Below are 19118 nucleotides of genomic sequence, written 5' to 3'. Positions count from 1 at the left end.
CTGGAGGTATCCCCCCCCCCAGAAAGACACTAGATCAGGGGGCAGCAAACGACTGCCCCCCGGTCTTAACTTAGAGCCAGGCCCAAAGCCAAGAGGCAGAGATCCAAAATCCGTGGGCGGGATGATGAGGCTGGGGTCGAGAGTCCCAGAGGAGGGCCGAGAAGGGAGTGCGAAGCGAGTGAGCCCCCGCGGGACTGCGAGAGCGGACCTAAAACAATCTGGACCACCTGAGGCGGGCAGGTGATGCAGGTTGCTTGGCCGAACGCGTTTCCATGGCAACCTGCCACACTGCCACTCGCCCGTCCCTATTGTGTTGAAAGCTGCTTTAAGTGTCCCCAGGGGCCTGGAGCTGATCCAAGTTCGAACCTTTGGAACGTAGGCCCCACAGAATTGGAAACTACTATAAAGGCGCGTAACCTCCTTATGAAACTTAGCTTCCAGAGCTGTATTCCAGCCTTGCGAACGGGATTCTCCAAAGCTTGACACACACACACACACACACACAGCGCGCCTTTCTGGCTCAACTGTTCTGTGGGAGGGGGGCGGGGGGGGGGCACACATCTGGCTAAGAGGGAAACGGGAGATGGAGTCGGACGTGCATGCTGGCACGCACTCGCACACGCATTCCACAGCCAGGGCCGCGGCACACCCTGGTGTGTTTGAGCCTGCTCCCGTTTGTGCCAGGCCCGGTCTCCGCCCCAACCCGCGAAGCGTGGGTTTAAATCCGGCAGGGTTTCGAAGCCCAGAATTCCTCAGACCAGCGCGGGGAGGAGGTCTGAGCTTATTTCCGACTTGAGAAAACACAACCCCCGAGGCAGGCGGATAAGGAATGTGTCACATCGTTTATTATTCTCGTCTGGAAAAACAAACTCGGCATGGGAAGGAGTCCCCGAACAGGCAATGTCCCCCCCGCCTGGATCCGGCAGAAAGGGGGCGCTGTATAGGGGCACCCTGGGACCTCTTATCAGAGGTCGGAGCGGCGCTCGATGCTCAGCAGCTCCACTTCGAATATGAGCGTGGCTCCACCTAGAGGAGGAAAGAGGTAACAGCACTTTAATTCAAAACAGCACAAATAATGCAGGTATGACGTGGAGAGAACTGCGGTTTTTATTCATTTTTCAAGCAGGCGCAAAGCTCTTAAAATATTGCGAAACGTGAGAAATCGGCACGTTTTTGGCCCTCCAAAAATTCAATTTTTTTTTTCCAGTTGTTGCTGACCTTTCACAAATTCAGGCAGAGAGAGAAGCTTACCTGGGATCTTAGGCGGGGCTCCCCGATCGCCGTACCCTAGAAGCAAACAAACGCAATCTTAGGAAAACAGAAGACACAAGTGTCTGTACAGACACACGAGCCCCCTGCAGGTGGGACAGCAGTTTGACATTCTGTACAGACACACGAGCCCCCTGCAGGTGGGACAGCAGTTTGACATTCTGTACAGACACACGAGCCCCCTGCAGGTGGACAGCAGTATGACATTCTGTACAGACACACGAGCCCCCTGCAGGTGGACAGCAGTATGACATTCTGTACAGACACACGAGCCCCCTGCAGGTGGGACAGCAGTTTGACATTCTGTACAGACACACGAGCCCCCTGCAGGTGGGACAGCAGTTTGACATTCTGTACAGACACAAGAGCCCCCTGCAGGTGGGACAGCAGTATGACATTCTGTACAGACACACGAGCCCCCTGCAGGTGGGACAGCAGTATGACATTCTGTATAGACACAAGAGCCCCCTGCAGGTGGACAGCAGTATGACATTCTGTACAGACACACGAGCCCCCTGCAGGTGGGACGGCAGTATGATGGCCTGTATAGACACAAGAGCCTCCTGCAGGTGGGACGGCAGTATGACGGCCTGTACGAGCCTCCTGCGTTGTAATGCTTTCCCTGTGCTCACCCAGGTCTGAAGGGATGACCAGCTTCCTCTTCTCTCCTTCACACATCCTGGAACAAAGAACAAAAAATCAGTCAGACAGAGTGAGGCCGAGAGAGGCAGAGGGGACAGACAGGGGCGAGGGGGAGGCCGAGAGAGGTAGAGGGGACAGACAGGGGCGAGGGGGAGGCCGAGAGAGGCAGAGGGGACAGACAGGGGCGAGGGGGAGGCCGAGAGAGGCAGAGGGGACAGACAGGGGCGAGGGGGAGGCCGAGAGAGGCAGAGGGGACAGACAGGGGCGAGGGGGAGGCCGAGAGAGGCAGAGGGGACAGACAGGGGCGAGGGGGAGGCCGAGAGAGGCAGAGGGGACAGACAGGGGCGAGGGGCAGGCAGAGGGGACAGACTTGGAGACACTGACAGAGAAACAACAATGGGGCACAGGAAGGCCGATGGAGAAACTGCAACAGAGAGCAACCTGGACAGAGAGGGAGACGGACAGAGGGGCAGAGACGTACCCCAGCAGCCCCTGGTCCCAGCCCTTGATGACCTGCCCCGTGCCCAGGGTGAAGGTGAATGGCTGGTTTCTGGGGATGCTGCTGTCAAACTCCGTCCCGTCCTCCAGCTTCCCCTGGGGGAGAGAGAGGGCAGACAGGGCTCAGCCACGGCGGGGGGGGGATGCCGCAGGACAAGCGGACGGCGAGCGGGACTCACGGTGTAGTGCATGTGCAGGACGTCCCCCTTGCGGGACTTGATGGGACAGTCGTCAACCCGCTTCTTGATTCCGATCTGCAGCTTCTTCTTGCCTTCGCTGGCTCTGCAGAGTGGGCTGAGAGACAGCAGAGCTACGGCCAACACAGTGCCCAGCCTCATCTCGTCCTGCAGAGAGAGACAGAGCCACCAGACACACTGAGACACAGCAGAGCTCCTGCACACACAGCGGCCAGCCTCATCTCGTCCTGCAGAGAGAGACAGAGCCACCGGACACACTGAGACACAGCAGAGCTCCTGCACACACAGCACCCAGCCTCATCTCGTCCTGCAGAGAGAGACAGAGCCACCAGACACACTGAGACACAGCAGAGCTCCTGCACACACAGCGCCCAGCATCATCTCCTCCTGCAGAGAGAGAGACAGAGCCACCAGACACACTGAGACACAGCAGAGCTCCTGCACACACAGCACCCAGCCTCATCTCGTCCTGCAGAGAGAGACAGAGCCACCAGACACACTGAGACACAGCAGAGCTACGGCCAACACAGCGCCCAGCCTCATCTCGTCCTGCAGAGAGAGACAGAGCCACCAGACACACTGAGACACAGCAGAGCTCCTGCACACACAGCGCCCAGCCTCATCTCCTCCTGCAGAGAGAGACAGAGCCACCAGACACACTGAGACACAGCAGAGCTACGGCCAACACAGTGCCCAGCCTCATCTCGTCCTGCAGAGAGAGACAGAGCCACCAGACACACTGAGACACAGCAGAGCTACGGCCAACACAGCGCCCAGCCTCATCTCGTCCTGCAGAGAGAGACAGAGCCACCAGACACACTGAGACACAGCAGAGCTCCTGCACACACAGCGCCCAGCCTCATCTCGTCCTGCAGAGAGAGACAGAGCCACCAGACACACTGAGACACAGCAGAGCTCCTGCCCACACAGCGGCCAGCCTCATCTCGTCCTGCAGGGAGAGACAGAGCCACCAGACACACTGAGATATATCTACCACCTGCACAGCGCTGAAGCTCCAGTCCACAATAAGATATAAGGACGCCAGCTGATGGAATTCAGTGCACTGTTTTCAGTCCGATTCTAGCCTAGAAGCTGACAAGCTGTTCAATGTCGCCCCTCAATCAGAACTAAAACTCATAATAACAGGTGGCCATAGAACATTTTCATTCATTAACCGACAGCTTACAACCAAACTACACCAAAAATACTTTAACTTCTTCTGTTTGTTGAAAACCAGAAATGTGATTATTCATGCAAAAGGTGCATGCATTACTCAGGTCTCCAAAGGTGAAAGGTTCAAAGTCCCGTCGCAGCAGATAGTCCGGGTGTAACAACACCCCAGGGTCATAGAAAGCTGTTACACGTTTTCTCATTAATAAGGGCAATAAGATTTTAGAAACACGTCAAGTTCCACCTTTCCAGTTCTCCTAACATTCATCATTAACCCAAGAGCACACCCGTCGCTCTATGCAGAAAATGACACTAATCGCTAATCCAGCAGTACATTTATCGCCGTATGCATGAAATGGGGGGTCTTCTTAAATATAAAGTTGTCAATTATATGTCTAGATCTACCCTTTCTATTGAGATCCTTAGCTATTGTTGCTACATGTCCAATATCTGCCCCTATTATCCATTATCCATTATCCTAAGTTACACATTGAACAACATCACCGCCATCATGTGCATCGTGCCTTCTCCGGGACTCACTGCAGAAAACGACGGTTCCCGTATTATATGCGCACACAGTCCCTGTTTTCGCTCCGAAACACGCGTCGCTTCCCTCACCTCCTGGTGCAACGGCGAGGTTCAAATTCTGCAACACACAGCAGCCGCTCAGAACCGGAAACAGAGTACCCGGCTGACACAGGAAGTAGTTTCCCCCGCTCACGCTCAGGACATAACATGTTCCGGGTCACATATCTGTCAAAGAACTTTATTGAAATGACAGGCTGTTAGCTGGAGTTACTATACTGTGATGACTGTGATAAACTACGGTACTTTCAAATCCCTTTTTTGGGGGGGAGGAATGCTATAATCCTGTAATGGAGATTGAATGCGTTCAAATAAAAATATGCATATGTTATTAGGATGTCCGCAGTAACTAAAAAGCAGTGAAATCCCTTCATTATCACTATTATCATTATTTGATAAACGTTTGTACCTCGGAGGCGACTGTAAACACGAGCTGTCAGACTGAAAAAAAACGCAAAACGTAACGTTTGTAATATTCCATCTAACTCATTTGCAGTGTCTGCATAATTTTGCCCTTAATTGTTGTAGTTTCTTCTCTATAATAATAATAATAATAATAATAATAATAATAATAATATACAAATGCACAATGTCCAGTGTTGGCGGTTGAAAGTATGAGTTAGCAAACTAAATGAAGTTTCGATTATTTGTAAAATTAAAAATAAAAACACGTCTCCCTACGTCTGCGATATTATTTTTAGTAGAAGTTGTTTGTATAGTATTTGTTACTGGACTGCGAATTAAAAAAAAGTCGAAAAGGTTAAGCAAACCCCAAAAACCTCAGAGCTGTCTATAATAATATCCAGTTTATTTATATGACATATATAGTGTCACTTAGCTAAAACGTGCAGATCGAAGGTCCATCTTCTCTCACACACAGAGAGACATCTGTACAGTAACAACCTGCCGTGCGCGCTGATTGGTCAGCGTGAGAAGCACCTTCGCCCCTGATTGGTCACAGCTGTGCCCATCGAGACGGGGATTGGCTAGCCCCTCGCCACGGCCGCGCTCCGATTGGCGGAGCGTGCGCGACCGTGGCGCCCTGATTGGTGGAAAATGAAACACTTCCACCTTATTATTTTTACTGTCGCCGTTTCTGAAGTTCCAGAGAGAGGAAGTGTAGTTTCAATAAATTCGGGATAATTGCTCCAAAAGTATCGCGAAGGTAAGAAACGTGGTCCGAACCGCCCAGACACGCACCTCCTGAGGACCGCTGTGTCGCGCAGTGTGTGAAATAGCGATGCTCTTTGACCTCTTTTCACAATTAATCCTGTTTTTAAAAGCTGTTGGACGCACCGTATTGTAAACCTGTACAAAGAGAAACAAATCTAATTCCGTTCTCCTGTATATGCATATTTAGTTTGAGATGAACCGGACACTTTCTTTTTTATCGCAAAACGCCGATAAACGAGGAAAATTCTGCTTCCCACCCCCACCCCACCCGTGACCGAGTTTGTGTTTTAATTCATTGATTACGGAGCCCAGCGCGCACAGAAAGTTTGCATCAACGTTTCCGAGCGAGAAACCGCCGACTGAACCGGCTTCATCGCGGTGAAAAAACACCAAGAACGAGCTGCACGTCTTTATAAGGATTAGAAGAGACCGCTGTCCTGGGGTGGGTTAATAAAATAAAATAAATAAATAAAATGACTCTCTCTCGCCCTCACAGTTCAAGTGCAGAAGCGCTTGAGGGAGAAAAATATAAGCAACGAAGCTTTTATTCGTGCGAGGGAGCTCATTAAGAGGTATATCCCGTCTGGAACAAATCCTGTCCACGGCGAACACAGCCTGTGGGAATTCCGGGACTAGATTCGGGATTCTCTCTGGATGAATTAATTCGCCCAGAATTAATAGGCTCTTTAAAAATAATAAAAAAAAGCAGTACTGCGCAGGCTGGAGAACCTGCCGGGCGGTGCAGAAAACCGGAATCATTGGGTTAAAGTGCCGAAGAGGGGTATTTGTAGGTCACAGAAGTAAGGAGCTCGGGGGGGCGCCACTCAATTAACTAATTAGCAGTCACGTGATGCCATCCTCGACGGATGCCCTGAGCGCGTCTGTGTTTTGACTGTTTTGTTTGTCAGGCTGCCGCGTCTGCGTTTGAAGTGCGCTGTATGAATCTGTTTCTATTATCTTTGACTCTCATCAAATAAAAATGGGCACACTGGGACATCTGTATACAAGTATATGTAGGCGTGTATTATTGAAATCCCCCTCATATACATAGGAGGCTTTTGGCACATTCCATGGGGAGGTTATTCAGTAATTTATAGGTTATTATAAACTGATTTATATGATATATTTATAAATATATTATATAATATATAAATATTATTAATGTATATTAAGTATCATAAACTGATTTATAGGTTATTATATCACTGATTTAAAAGTCGTGTATCATTTTAGTTCAGACTGGATCGGCGAGCTCTGGACTGTAGGGGTACAGCGTAACCCAGACCGGACCAGCGGGCTCTGGACTGTAGGGGTACGGCGTGACCCAGACTGGACCAGCGGGCTCTGGACTGTAGGGGTACGGCGTGACCCAGACTGGACCGGCAGGCTCTGGACTGTAGGGGTACGGTGTGACCCAGACTGGACCGGCAGGCTCTGGACTGCAGGGGTACGGCGTGACCCAGACTGGACCGGCGGGCTCTGGACTGCAGGGGTACATTGTGACCCAGACTGGACTGTAGGGGTACAGTGTGACCCAGACTGGACTGGCGGGCTCTGGACTGTAGGGGTACAGTGTGACCCAGACTGGACTGTAGGGGTACAGCGTGACCCAGACTGCACCGGCAGGCTCTGGACTGTAGGGGTACAGTGTGACCCAGACTGGACTGGCGGGCTCTGGACTGTAGGGGTACAGTGTGACCCAGACTGCACCGGCAGGCTCTGGACTGTAGGGGTACAGTGTGACCCAGACTGGACTGTAGGGGTACAGTGTGACCCAGACTGCACCGGCAGGCTCTGGACTGTAGGGGTACAGTGTGACCCAGACTGGACCGTTGGGCTCTGGACTATAGGGGTACAGTGTGACCCAGACTGGACCGGCGGGCTCTGGACTGTAGGGGTACAGTGTGACCCAGACTGGACCGGCGGGCTCTGGACTATAGGGGTACAGTGTGACCCAGACTGGACCGGCGGGCTCTGGACTGTAGGGGTACAGCGTGACCCAGACTGGACCGGCGGGCTCTGGACTGTAGGGGTACAGTGTGACCCAGACTGGACCGGCGGGCTCTGGACTGTAGGGGTACAGTGTGACCCAGACCGGTGGTCTGGGGTACAGGACTTGACCCTCGATTCAAACCCTCTGGAGACGCCGTGTGTCCAGTTTGTAGGAGGGCTGCCGGGCAGCAGGAGTCTGACCCTGTCCCGTCTCCCCCTGTCCCTGCTGGGCAGCATGCCGGTCCAGCCAGCCCCGAAGGAGCCGGAGGAGATGGAGGCGGAGGCGGAGGCGGACTCGGCTCTGGAGGCTAACGGAGACGAGGAGGAGGAGAGTGGGGAGGAGCACAGCCTCAGCGAGTCCGAGAGCGAGGCCGAGGAGGAGAGCTCAGGTCAGTGTCCGGGGGGGAGGGTCAGGCGGACTCTGATGACGCACAGGCTCAGTGACCACAGCCTGGACACACACGCTGGACACAGGCAGGGAGGACAGGCTCAGTGACCACAGTCTGGACACACACGCTGGACACAGGCAGGGAGGACAGGCTCAGTGACCACAGTCTGGACACACACGCTGGACACAGGCAGGGAGGACAGGCTCAGTGACCACAGCCTGGACACACACGCTGGACACAGGCAGGGAGGACAGGCTCAGTGACCACAGCCTAGACACACACGCTGGACACAGGCAGGGAGGACAGGCTCAGTGACCACAGTCTGGACACACACGCTGGACACAGGCAGGGAGGACAGGCTCAGTGACCACAGTCTGGACACACACGCTGGACACAGGCAGGGAGGACAGGCTCAGTGACCACAGTCTGGACACACACGCTGGACACAGGCAGGGAGGACAGGCTCAGTGACCACAGCCTGGACACACACGCTGGACACAGGCAGGGAGGACAGGCTCAGTGACCACAGCCTGGACACACACGCTGGACACAGGCAGGGAGGACAGGCTCAGTGACCACTGCCAGGCCAGAGAAACTGGACACAGGCAGACCTGGCTGCTCAGAGAGGACAGGCTCAGTGACCACTGCCAGGCCAGAGAAACTGGACACAGGCAGACCCGGCTGCCCAGAGAGGACAGGCTCAGTGACCACAGCCTAGACACAGACACTGGACATGGACAGGCTCAGTGAGCACAGCCTGTCCTCTCACTGGTAAAAGCAGAGACATGAGTCTGGTGTGTAGAAAAAGGGGCAGAGTACCGTCCTAGCTGTCCGCTGCACTGACCCTCCGCGGCCGTGACACCTGTCTGACCCCTGAGCCCGCGCGGGGGCGCTGTGCCTTTCAGAGATGGACGACGAGGACTGCGAGAGGAGGAGGGTGGAGTGTCTGGATGAGATGTCCGACCTGGAGAAGCAGTTCCTGGACCTGAAGGAAAAGTAAGCGCAGATGGGGCAGAGACAGAGAGAGGGGACGAGGGGAGGGGGGGGGAGGAGAGAGGGAGGATGGAGCCAGGTAAGGAAGACAATGTTCAACCCCAACATTTGCGAACATCTGTTAACATCTGGTCATCCAGCAGATAACGGGTCCTTCTGAAAACGATGAATCAGCCCAGAGTGTCCTTCTGTAACGAGGAGCTCTGGTCAGCTGGACAGGGGGGTGTGACACCTGATGAATCAGCCCAGCCCAGCTCTGGTAACCTGGGTGAGACACCTGATAAATCAGCCCAGCCCAGCTCTGGTCAGCTGGACAGGGAGGTGAGACACCTGATGAATCAGCCCAGCTCTGGTCAGCTGGACAGGGGGGTGTGACACCTGATGAATCAGCCAAGCCTAGCTCTGGTCAGCTGGACAGGGGGGTGTGACACCTGATGAATCAGCCCAGCCCAGCTCTGGTTAGCTGGACGGGGGGTGAGACACCTGATGAATCAGCCCAGCCAGCTCTGGTCAGCTGGACAGGGGGTGTGACACCTGATGAATCAGCCCAGCTCTGGTCAGCTGGGCAGGGGGGTGAGACACCTGATGAATCAGCCCAGCCCAGCCCAGCTCTGGTCAGCTGGATGGGGGGGTGTGACACCTGATGAATCAGCCCAGCTCTGATCAGCTGGACAGGGGGGTGAGACACCTGGTGAATCAGCCCAGCGTGCCCTCCTTTAACTAGGAGCCCAGAACGTCTGGTCCCCTCCTCCCACATAACACACTCACTTTGGGGGGGCTATCCCAACCCATTTTACGCCCCCCCCCCCCCGAGAGAAATCAAACGCTGGCCTGTTGGCTCACGGTGCCCTGGGCCTGCTGTGCTGGTCCCGAGCCGAGCTCTGTCGCTCCCGGGTTTTTCCAGGCTGTTCCGGGAAAGGCTGAACCAGGTGAAGGCGAAGCTGGAGGAGGTGATGTCGGGCCGGGCGGTGGAGTACAAGGAGCCGCTGGCGGCCCTGCAGAACAACATGAAGATCCGCACCGAAGTGGCCGGTGAGCTTTTGTTATCAAGCGCAGAAGCGATTGGCGGGCCCGGCCTCGGGGGTTAACACCGCAGAGCTGACCTGCCCTCTCACCTCTCTGTCACAGGTGTGTACAAGGAACTGTGTCTGCAGGTGATCAGACACAGGTACGACTGTGAGATACAGGGGGCCAGACAGCACCTGGAGGTGAGACACTGACACAGGGACACACTGGTACCCTGACGAACTGACACTCTCTCACCCTGATACCCTGACACAGTGACACACTGGTACCCTGACGAGCTGACACTCTCTCTCCCTGATACCCTGACACAGTGACACACTGGTACCCTGACGAACTGACACTCTCTCACCCTGATACCCTGACACAGTGACACACTGGTACCCTGACGAACTGACACTCTCTCACCCTGATACCCTGACACAGTGACACACTGGTACCCTGACGAACTGACACTCTCTCACCCTGATACCCTGACACAGTGACACACTGGTACCCTGACGAACTGACACTCTCTCTCCCTGACACCCTGACACAGTGACACACTGGTACCCTGACGAACTGACACTCTCTCACCCTGATACCCTGACACAGTGACACACTGGTACCCTGACGAACTGACACTCTCTCACCCTGACACAGTGACACAGTGACACACTGGTACCCTGACGAACTGACACTCTCTCTCCCTGACACACTGCCACAGTGACACACTGGTACCCTGACGAACTGACACTCTCTCTCCCTGACACCCTGACACAGTGACACACTGGTACCCTGACGAACTGACACTCTCTCTCCCTGACACCCTGACACAGGGACACACTGGTACCCTGACACAGTGACACACTGATACCCTGCCACACTGGACACACTGACGCAGGGACACACACTCTCACCCCTGTCTCTGCCCCGCTCTGTGACTCCTGGGAGCACACTGACGCTGTTCTGTGCGCGCGTGCGTGTGTGCGCGCTGTTGTGCTGTCTTGCAGAGCGAGAGGCTGTTGCTCTTTGACAACATGAAGAACGAGCTGCTGGAGAAAATCCGCAGGCTGGAAGAGGACCGACAGAACATCGACATCACCTCCGGTACAGGCACTCTGTCTCCCTCTCCTGCGCACTCTCTCTCTCTCCTCTTCTCCACCTGTGTGCTCTCTCACTCTCCTGTTCTCCTCCACCTGTGTGCTCTCTCACTCTCCTGCACACTCTCTCACTCTCCTGTTCTCCTCCACCTGTGTGCTCTGTCTCACTCTCCTGCACACTCTCTCCCTCTCCTGTTCTCCACCTGTGTGCTCTCTCACTCTCCTGCACACTCTCTCACTCTCCTGTTCTCCTCCACCTGTGTGCTCTGTCTCACTCTCCTGCACACTCTCTCCCTCTCCTGTTCTCCACCTGTGTGCTCTCTCACTCTCCTGTTCTCCTCCACCTGTGTGCTCTCTCTCACTCTCCTGCACACTCTCTCCCTCTCCTGTTCTCCACCTGTGTGCTCTCTCTCACTCTCCTGTTCTCCTCCACCTGTGTGCTCCCTCTCACTCTCCTGCACACTCTCTCCCTCTCCTGTTCTCCACCTGTGTGCTCTCTCACTCTCCTGTTCTCCTCCACCTGTGTGCTCTCTCTCACTCTCCTGCACACTCTCTCCCTCTCCTGTTCTCCACCTGTGTGCTCTCTCTCACTCTCCTGTTCTCCTCCACCTGTGTGCTCCCTCTCACTCTCCTGCACACTCTCTCCCTCTCCTGTTCTCCACCTGTGTGCTCTCTCTCACTCTCCTACACACTGTCTCACTCCCCTGTTCTCCTCCACCTGTGTGCTCCCTCTCACTCTCCTGCGCACTCTCTCCTCCTTTCCCCTCTCACTCCTCTGAACTCTCTCTCTCTCTGTTTCCTCTGTCGTCTCACACCTCATCCCTTTGTGTTTTTTGTGTGTTTTTGAACAGAGTGGTGGAGTGATGAGGTTCGGGCAAAAAAGTGCAAGAGGAAGAGTGACCCCACGAAGCCAGAGAGGAAGAAGAAGGCAGCCCTGGTCTCCGGTATCCCTCCCCTGCCTAAAACACACCATCCCAAAATAGCTAGGAACAGAAAACCTGCATCCGTGTTGTAGTCGGTGCGCTTTGAGTGACGCACCTGCAGGAAGTGCTGTGGGGAGCTGGTGTTGACCAGTGGGCTGAGGATGATCATCTGAATTAGGATGGCGGAGAGCCCAGTTAAACAGTCTGGTGCTTTAAAAGAGACCTGAAAATCCCCATAAGACACTCAGGTCTGGGAGCGGGCTCCCAGCTGTCACTCCTGGTTCTTATTTCAAATGTCCATTACTTTTTCTCGTCCTGTCTGTGCCGTGCAGTGACCAGCACACCAACACCTGTCTCTCTCTCTCCGGCACAGGACCTTACATTGTGTACATGCTGCGGGACATTGACATTCTGGAAGACTGGACAGCCATTAAAAAGGTCAGAGGTCAGGGCCATTCATTCGGGATGTAATCTCGGAAACGGAACCATGATACGCATTATACAATACGTTGATCATAAATATATTCTGCAAGACAGCTCTGGTAGTGAATAAGAACCCCCCAGTGTCTGGGACAGTCTCATTGTAGACAGAGCTTTGGCAGCAGCAGTATAGGAATGAATGTATTTATGATGTCTGAGACTGTAAAGACAGTGAACTGACTTGTGCTCGTGCTCTTGTGTTCCAGGCCAAGGCCTCAGTGCTGCCCCTCAAGAAGAAGTTAGACAGTGAGTGTGACCCTCCTCTTCCTGCAGACTCCTTGACATCAAGCACATCTTTAATCGGTGTCTCATTTTGCATTCCTCTTACATTGTTCTCTTTTTGTTTTAATTTTTCATTCGTTCTTCTCTCCTCTGCCTTCCTATTCCCCCACTCCTCTCTCTCCCCCCCTCTCCAACCGTCTCCTCCCTGTCCAGCCGCGGGGAAGGTGGACAAGGCCCCCTACTCTGCCCGCTGTGAGGACGGCACTCTGTACTACGAGGGGGAGAGCTACTGCAAGGGCAACAGCATCCTGCTGGAGATCAGGGAGGAGACGCCCTCACAGTGAGTGCCAGCTGTCCAGCACCTACAGGCAGGCCGTTTAGGAATTCAGTCTACAGCTTAGATGGCTTAGAATGCCGAGGTCTGGGCAGCAGTGAGACTGGGGTCCCCACACAAACACGATCTGAGGGTCACCTTCCACCGGACAGAGATGGGGACACTGAGCCCTGAGCCCTATGCCAAAGGGCCAGGCCTCTCCAAGCATGCAAGTTCAGCAAATCTTCCCTCTACCCAAAGGCCAGGCCTCTCAGTGCATGAAAGTTCAGCACATTTCCCCTAGGCCAAAGGGCCAAGCCTCTCAGTGCGGGAGTGTTTGGCACCATCCCATTTCCATGTGGGCGACATGACCTCGTGTCACGGGCATTGCTCAGTGCAAACAGAAGGGAAGAGCTGGAGAGCACCAGTGTGTCAGGGTTCGAGAGCTGTGGTGTGTCAGGGCTGGAGAGCACCAGTGTGTCAGGGTTCGAGAGCTGTGGTGTGTCAGGGCTGGAGAGCACCAGTGTGTCAGGGCTGGAGAGCTGTGGTGTGTCAGGGCTGGAGAGCACCAGTGTGTCAGGGTTCGAGAGTTGTAGTGTGTCAGGGCTGGAGAGCACCAGTGTGTCAGGGTTCGAGAGCTGTGGTGTGTCAGGGCTGGAGAGCACCAGTGTGTCAGGGTTCGAGAGCTGTAGTGTGTCACGGCTGGAGAGCACCAGTGTGTCAGGGTCCGAGAGCTGTGGTGTGTCAGGGCTGGAGAGCACCAGTGTGTCAGGGTTCGAGAGCTGCGGTGCGTCAGGGCTGGGGAGACCAGTGTGTTGTGTGTGCGTGTACGAGACCGCCCGAGACGAGTCCCAGAGTGGAAGCGGAGCTCAGTGAGGCTGTGCTGCTGTGTCCGCAGGGCTGTGATCACAGCGGTGAGCACCGGGGAGGTCTGGCTCAGGCGCACTGATGGAAGCAAGACCAAGATCTACGTCTCCCAGCTGCAGAAGGGGAAGTACACCATCCGCAAGGCCTGACCCCTCCCCCTGCCCCCAGAGAGGAACAGAGACTGGGGGGGTGGGGTGGGGGGCTTGGATACAGCCTGGAGAGACCCCCTGGAAGGTCTGCCCTCTTCAAAGATCCCTGGGAGAATCCGAGCTCTTGCCACACCTTGAGGTGCTACCTGTGTTATGGTACTGGGGTTGGGATTAGGATTGGGATTATGGGAGGTATTGGGGTTAGGGCTAGGCTTCAGGAGGGGGTGAGTGTTAGGGCTGGAGTAGAGGAGGGGGTGAGTGAGTGTTGGGGCTGGGGTAGAGGAGGGGGTGAGTGTTGGGGCTGGGGTAGAGGAGGGGGTGAGTGTTGGGGCTGGGGTAGAGGAGGGGGTGAGTGAGTGTTGGGGCTGGGGTAGAGGAGGGGGTGAGTGTTGGGGCTGGGGTAGAGGAGGGGGTGAGTGTTGGGGCTGGGGTAGAGGAGGGGGTGAGTGTTGGGGCTGGGGTAGAGGAGGGGGTGAGTGTTGGGGCTGGGGTAGAGGAGGGGGTGAGTGTTGGGGCTGGGGTAGAGGAGGGGGTGAGTGTTGGGGCTGGGGTAGAGGAGGGGGTGAGTGTTAGGGCTGGGGTCGAGGAGGGGGTGAGTGTTAGGGCTGGGGTAGAGGAGGGGGTGAGTGTTAGGGCTGGGGTAGAGGAGGGGGTGAGTGTTGGGGCTGGGGTAGAGGAGGGGGTGAGTGTTGGGGCTAGGGTAGAGGAGGGGGTGAGTGTTAGGGCTGGGGTAGAGGAGGGGGTGAGTGTTGGGGCTGGGGTAGAGGAGGGGGTGAGTGTTGGGGCTGGGGTAGAGGAGGGGGTGAGTGTTGGGGCTGGGGTAGAGGAGGGGGTGAGTGTTGGGGCTGGGGTAGAGGAGGGGGTGAGTGTTGGGGCTGGGGTAGAGGAGGGGGTGAGTGTTAGGGCTGGGGTAGAGGAGGGGGTGAGTGTTAGGGCTGGGGTAGAGGAGGGGGTGAGTGTTAGGGCTGGGGTAGAGGAGGGGGTGAGTGTTGGGGCTGGGGTAGAGGAGGGGGTGAGTGTTGGGGCTGGGGTAGAGGAGGGGGTGAGTGTTAGGGCTGGGGTAGAGGAGGGGGTGAGTGAGTGTTGGGGCTGGGGTAGAGGAGGGGGTGAGTGTTGGGGCTGGGGTAGAGGAGGGGGTGAGTGTTAGGGCTGGGGTAGAGGAGGGGGTGAGTGTTGGGGCTGGGGTAGAGGAGGGGGTGAGTGTTGGGGCTGGGGTAGAGGAGGGGGTGAGTGTTGGGGCTAGGGTAGAGGAGGGGGTGAGTGTTAGGGCTGGGGTAGAGGAGGGGGTGAGTGTTGGGGCTAGGGTAGAGGAGGGGGTGAGTGTTGGGGCTAGGGTAGAGGAGGGGGTGAGTGTTAGGGCTGGGGTAGAGGAGGGGGTGAGTGTTGGGGCTGGGGTAGAGGAGGGGGTGAGTGAGTGTTGGGGCTGGGGTAGAGGAGGGGGTGAGTGAGTGTTGGGGCTGGGGTAGAGGAGGGGGTGAGTGTTAGGGCTGGGGTAGAGGAGGGGGTGAGTGAGTGTTGGGGCTGGGGTAGAGGAGGGGGTGAGTGTTAGGGCTGGGGTAGAGGAGGGGGTGAGTGTTGGGGCTGGGGTAGAGGAGGGGGTGAGTGAGTGTTGGGGCTGGGGTAGAGGAGGGGGTGAGTGAGTGTTGGGGCTGGGGTAGAGGAGGGGGTGAGTGTTAGGGCTGGGGTAGAGGAGGGGGTGAGTGTTGGGGCTGGGGTAGAGGAGGGGGTGAGTGTTGGGGCTGGGGTAGAGGAGGGGGTGAGTGTTGGGGCTGGGGTAGAGGAGGGGGTGAGTGTTGGGGCTGGGGTAGAGGAGGGGGTGAGTGTTGGGGCTGGGGTAGAGGAGGGGGTGAGTGTTGGGGCTGGGGTAGAGGAGGGGGTGAGTGTTGGGGCTGGGGTAGAGGAGGGGGTGAGTGAGTGTTGGGGCTGGGGTAGAGGAGGGGGTGAGTGTTGGGGCTGGGGTAGAGGAGGGGGTGAGTGTTAGGGCTGGGGTAGAGGAGGGGGTGAGTGTTGGGGCTGGGGTAGAGGAGGGGGTGAGTGTTGGGGCTGGGGTAGAGGAGGGGGTGAGTGTTGGGGCTGGGGTAGAGGAGGGGGTGAGTGTTGGGGCTGGGGTAGAGGAGGGGGTGAGTGTTGGGGCTGGGGTAGAGGAGGGGGTGAGTGAGTGTTGGGGCTGGGGTAGAGGAGGGGGTGAGTGTTGGGGCTGGGGTAGAGGAGGGGGTGAGTGTTGGGGCTGGGGTAGAGGAGGGGGTGAGTGTTGGGGCTGGGGTAGAGGAGGGGGTGAGTGTTGGGGCTGGGGTAGAGGAGGGGGTGAGTGTTGGGGCTGGGGTAGAGGAGGGGGTGAGTGTTAGGGCTGGGGTAGAGGAGGGGGTGAGTGTTGGGGCTGGGGTAGAGGAGGGGGTGAGTGAGTGTTGGGGCTGGGGTAGAGGAGGGGGTGAGTGAGTGTTGGGGCTGGGGTCGAGGAGGGGGTGAGTGTTGGGGCTGGGGTAGAGGAGGGGGTGAGTGAGTGTTGGGGCTGGGGTAGAGGAGGGGGTGAGTGTTGGGGCTGGGGTAGAGGAGGGGGTGAGTGAGTGTTGGGGCTGGGGTCGAGGAGGGGGTGAGTGTTGGGGCTGGGGTAGAGGAGGGGGTGAGTGAGTGTTGGGGCTGGGGTCGAGGAGGGGGTGAGTGTTGGGGCTGGGGTAGAGGAGGGGGTGAGTGTTAGGGCTGGGGTAGAGGAGGGGGTGAGTGTTAGGGCTGGGGTAGAGGAGGGGGTGAGTGTTGGGGCTGGGGTAGAGGAGGGGGTGAGTGAGTGTTGGGGCTGGGGTAGAGGAGGGGGTGAGTGTTGGGGCTGGGGTAGAGGAGGGGGTGAGTGAGTGTTGGGGCTGGGGTCGAGGAGGGGGTGAGTGTTGGGGCTGGGGTAGAGGAGGGGGTGAGTGTTGGGGCTGGGGTAGAGGAGGGGGTGAGTGTTGGGGCTGGGGTAGAGGAGGGGGTGAGTGTTAGGGCTGGGGTAGAGGAGGGGGTGAGTGAGTGTTGGGGCTGGGGTCGAGGAGGGGGTGAGTGTTGGGGCTGGGGTAGAGGAGGGGGTGAGTGTTAGGGCTGGGGTAGAGGAGGGGGTGAGTGTTGGGGCTGGGGTAGAGGAGGGGGTGAGTGTTGGGGCTGGGGTAGAGGAGGGGGTGAGTGTTAGGGCTGGGGTAGAGGAGGGGGTGAGTGAGTGTTGGGGCTGGGGTAGAGGAGGGGGTGAGTGTTGGGGCTGGGGTAGAGGAGGGGGTGAGTGTTAGGGCTGGGGTAGAGGAGGGGGTGAGTGTTGGGGCTGGGGTAGAGGAGGGGGTGAGTGTTGGGGCTGGGGTAGAGGAGGGGGTGAGTGAGTGTTGGGGCTGGGGTAGAGGAGGGGGTGAGTGAGTGTTGGGGCTGGGGTAGAGGAGGGGGTGAGTGTTAGGGCTGGGGTAGAGGAGGGGGTGAGTGAGTGTTGGGGCTGGGGTAGAGGAGGGGGTGAGTGTTAGGGCTGGGGTAGAGGAGGGGGTGAGTGTTGGGGCTGGGGTAGAGGAGGGGGTGAGTGAGTGTTGGGGCTGGGGTAGAGGAGGGGGTGAGTGAGTGTTGGGGCTGGGGTAGAGGAGGGGGTGAGTGTTAGGGCTGGGGTAGAGGAGGGGGTGAGTGTTGGGGCTGGGGTAGAGGAGGGGGTGAGTGTTGGGGCTGGGGTAGAGGAGGGGGTGAGTGTTGGGGCTGGGGTAGAGGAGGGGGTGAGTGTTGGGGCTGGGGTAGAGGAGGGGGTGAGTGTTGGGGCTGGGGTAGAGGAGGGGGTGAGTGTTGGGGCTGGGGTAGAGGAGGGGGTGAGTGTTGGGGCTGGGGTAGAGGAGGGGGTGAGTGAGTGTTGGGGCTGGGGTAGAGGAGGGGGTGAGTGTTGGGGCTGGGGTAGAGGAGGGGGTGAGTGTTAGGGCTGGGGTAGAGGAGGGGGTGAGTGTTGGGGCTGGGGTAGAGGAGGGGGTGAGTGTTGGGGCTGGGGTAGAGGAGGGGGTGAGTGTTGGGGCTGGGGTAGAGGAGGGGGTGAGTGAGTGTTGGGGCTGGGGTAGAGGAGGGGGTGAGTGTTGGGGCTGGGGTAGAGGAGGGGGTGAGTGAGTGTTGGGGCTGGGGTAGAGGAGGGGGTGAGTGTTGGGGCTGGGGTAGAGGAGGGGGTGAGTGTTAGGGCTGGGGTAGAGGAGGGGGTGAGTGAGTGTTGGGGCTGGGGTAGAGGAGGGGGTGAGTGTTGGGGCTGGGGTAGAGGAGGGGGTGAGTGTTGGGGCTGGGGTAGAGGAGGGGGTGAGTGTTGGGGCTGGGGTAGAGGAGGGGGTGAGTGTTAGGGCTGGGGTAGAGGAGGGGGTGAGTGAGTGTTGGGGCTGGGGTAGAGGAGGGGGTGAGTGAGTGTTAGGGCTGGGGTAGAGGAGGGGGTGAGTGTTAGGGCTGGAGTAGAGGAGGGGGTGAGTGTTGGGGCTGGGGTAGAGGAGGGGGTGAGTGTTGGGGCTGGGGTAGAGGAGGGGGTGAGTGTTGGGGCTGGGGTAGAGGAGGGGGTGAGTGTTGGGGCTGGGGTCGAGGAGGGGGTGAGTGAGTGTTGGGGCTGGGGTAGAGGAGGGGGTGAGTGTTGGGGCTGGGGTAGAGGAGGGGGTGAGTGTTGGGGCTGGGGTAGAGGAGGGGGTGAGTGTTGGGGCTAGGCTTCAGGAGGGGGTGAGTGTTGGGGCTGGGGTAGAGGAGGGGGTGAGTGTTGGGGCTGGGGTAGAGGAGGGGGTGAGTGTTGGGGCTAGGCTTCAGGAGGGGGTGAGTGTTGGGGCTGGGGTAGAGGAGGGGGTGAGTGTTGGGGCTGGGGTAGAGGAGGGGGTGAGTGAGTGTTGGGGCTGGGGTAGAGGAGGGGGTGAGTGTTGGGGCTGGGGTAGAGGAGGGGGTGAGTGTTAGGGCTGGGGTAGAGGAGGGGGTGAGTGAGTGTTGGGGCTGGGGTAGAGGAGGGGGTGAGTGTTAGGGCTGGGGTAGAGGAGGGGGTGAGTGTTGGGGCTGGGGTAGAGGAGGGGGTGAGTGTTGGGGCTGGGGTAGAGGAGGGGGTGAGTGTTGGGGCTGGGGTAGAGGAGGGGGTGAGTGTTAGGGCTGGGGTAGAGGAGGGGGTGAGTGAGTGTTGGGGCTGGGGTAGAGGAGGGGGTGAGTGAGTGTTAGGGCTGG

The 19118-nt window shown here is 57.4% G+C and overlaps 2 protein-coding genes across 4 annotated transcripts; one reads left to right on the top strand and one right to left on the bottom strand.

The window, feature by feature from the left end:
* Positions 1–823: 823 nt before the first annotated feature.
* fkbp2 (FKBP prolyl isomerase 2) lies at positions 824–4518 on the bottom strand. 2 transcript variants are annotated; one of them, XM_088608621.1, is made up of 6 exons: positions 4395–4518; positions 2589–2753; positions 2393–2505; positions 1902–1948; positions 1252–1287; positions 824–1026 (listed from the first exon to the last, which is right to left on the bottom strand). In XM_088608621.1, the coding sequence occupies exons 2-6, from the start codon at positions 2745–2747 to the stop codon at positions 965–967; spliced, it is 417 nt and encodes a 138-aa protein (XP_088464747.1). In that variant the 5' UTR covers positions 2748–2753; positions 4395–4518; the 3' UTR covers positions 824–964. The 2 variants fall into 2 exon arrangements, with proteins under 2 accessions (XP_088464747.1, XP_088464748.1); XM_088608622.1 differs by having other exon boundaries at positions 4317–4459.
* An 888-nt stretch (positions 4519–5406) lies between these two features.
* LOC148646647 (breast cancer metastasis-suppressor 1 homolog) lies at positions 5407–14237 on the top strand. Of its 2 annotated transcripts, none has more exons than XM_088608917.1 (11): positions 5407–5526; positions 7761–7915; positions 8821–8911; positions 9813–9940; positions 10037–10116; positions 10924–11020; positions 11865–11957; positions 12310–12374; positions 12623–12662; positions 12852–12978; positions 13850–14236. In XM_088608917.1, the coding sequence occupies exons 2-11, from the start codon at positions 7762–7764 to the stop codon at positions 13965–13967; spliced, it is 993 nt and encodes a 330-aa protein (XP_088465043.1). In that variant the 5' UTR covers positions 5407–5526; position 7761; the 3' UTR covers positions 13968–14236. The 2 variants fall into 2 exon arrangements, with proteins under 2 accessions (XP_088465043.1, XP_088465044.1); XM_088608918.1 differs by having other exon boundaries at positions 5432–5526; positions 7693–7915; positions 13850–14237.
* Positions 14238–19118: the final 4881 nt, after the last annotated feature.

The sequence above is a fragment of the Lepisosteus platostomus genome, chromosome 16 (assembly GCF_059453375.1).
Source record: "Lepisosteus platostomus isolate fLepPlt1 chromosome 16, fLepPlt1.hap1, whole genome shotgun sequence".
In the NCBI taxonomy this organism is placed as follows: domain Eukaryota; kingdom Metazoa; phylum Chordata; class Actinopteri; order Semionotiformes; family Lepisosteidae; genus Lepisosteus; species Lepisosteus platostomus.
This window is presented reverse-complemented; position numbering and strand designations above follow the sequence as displayed.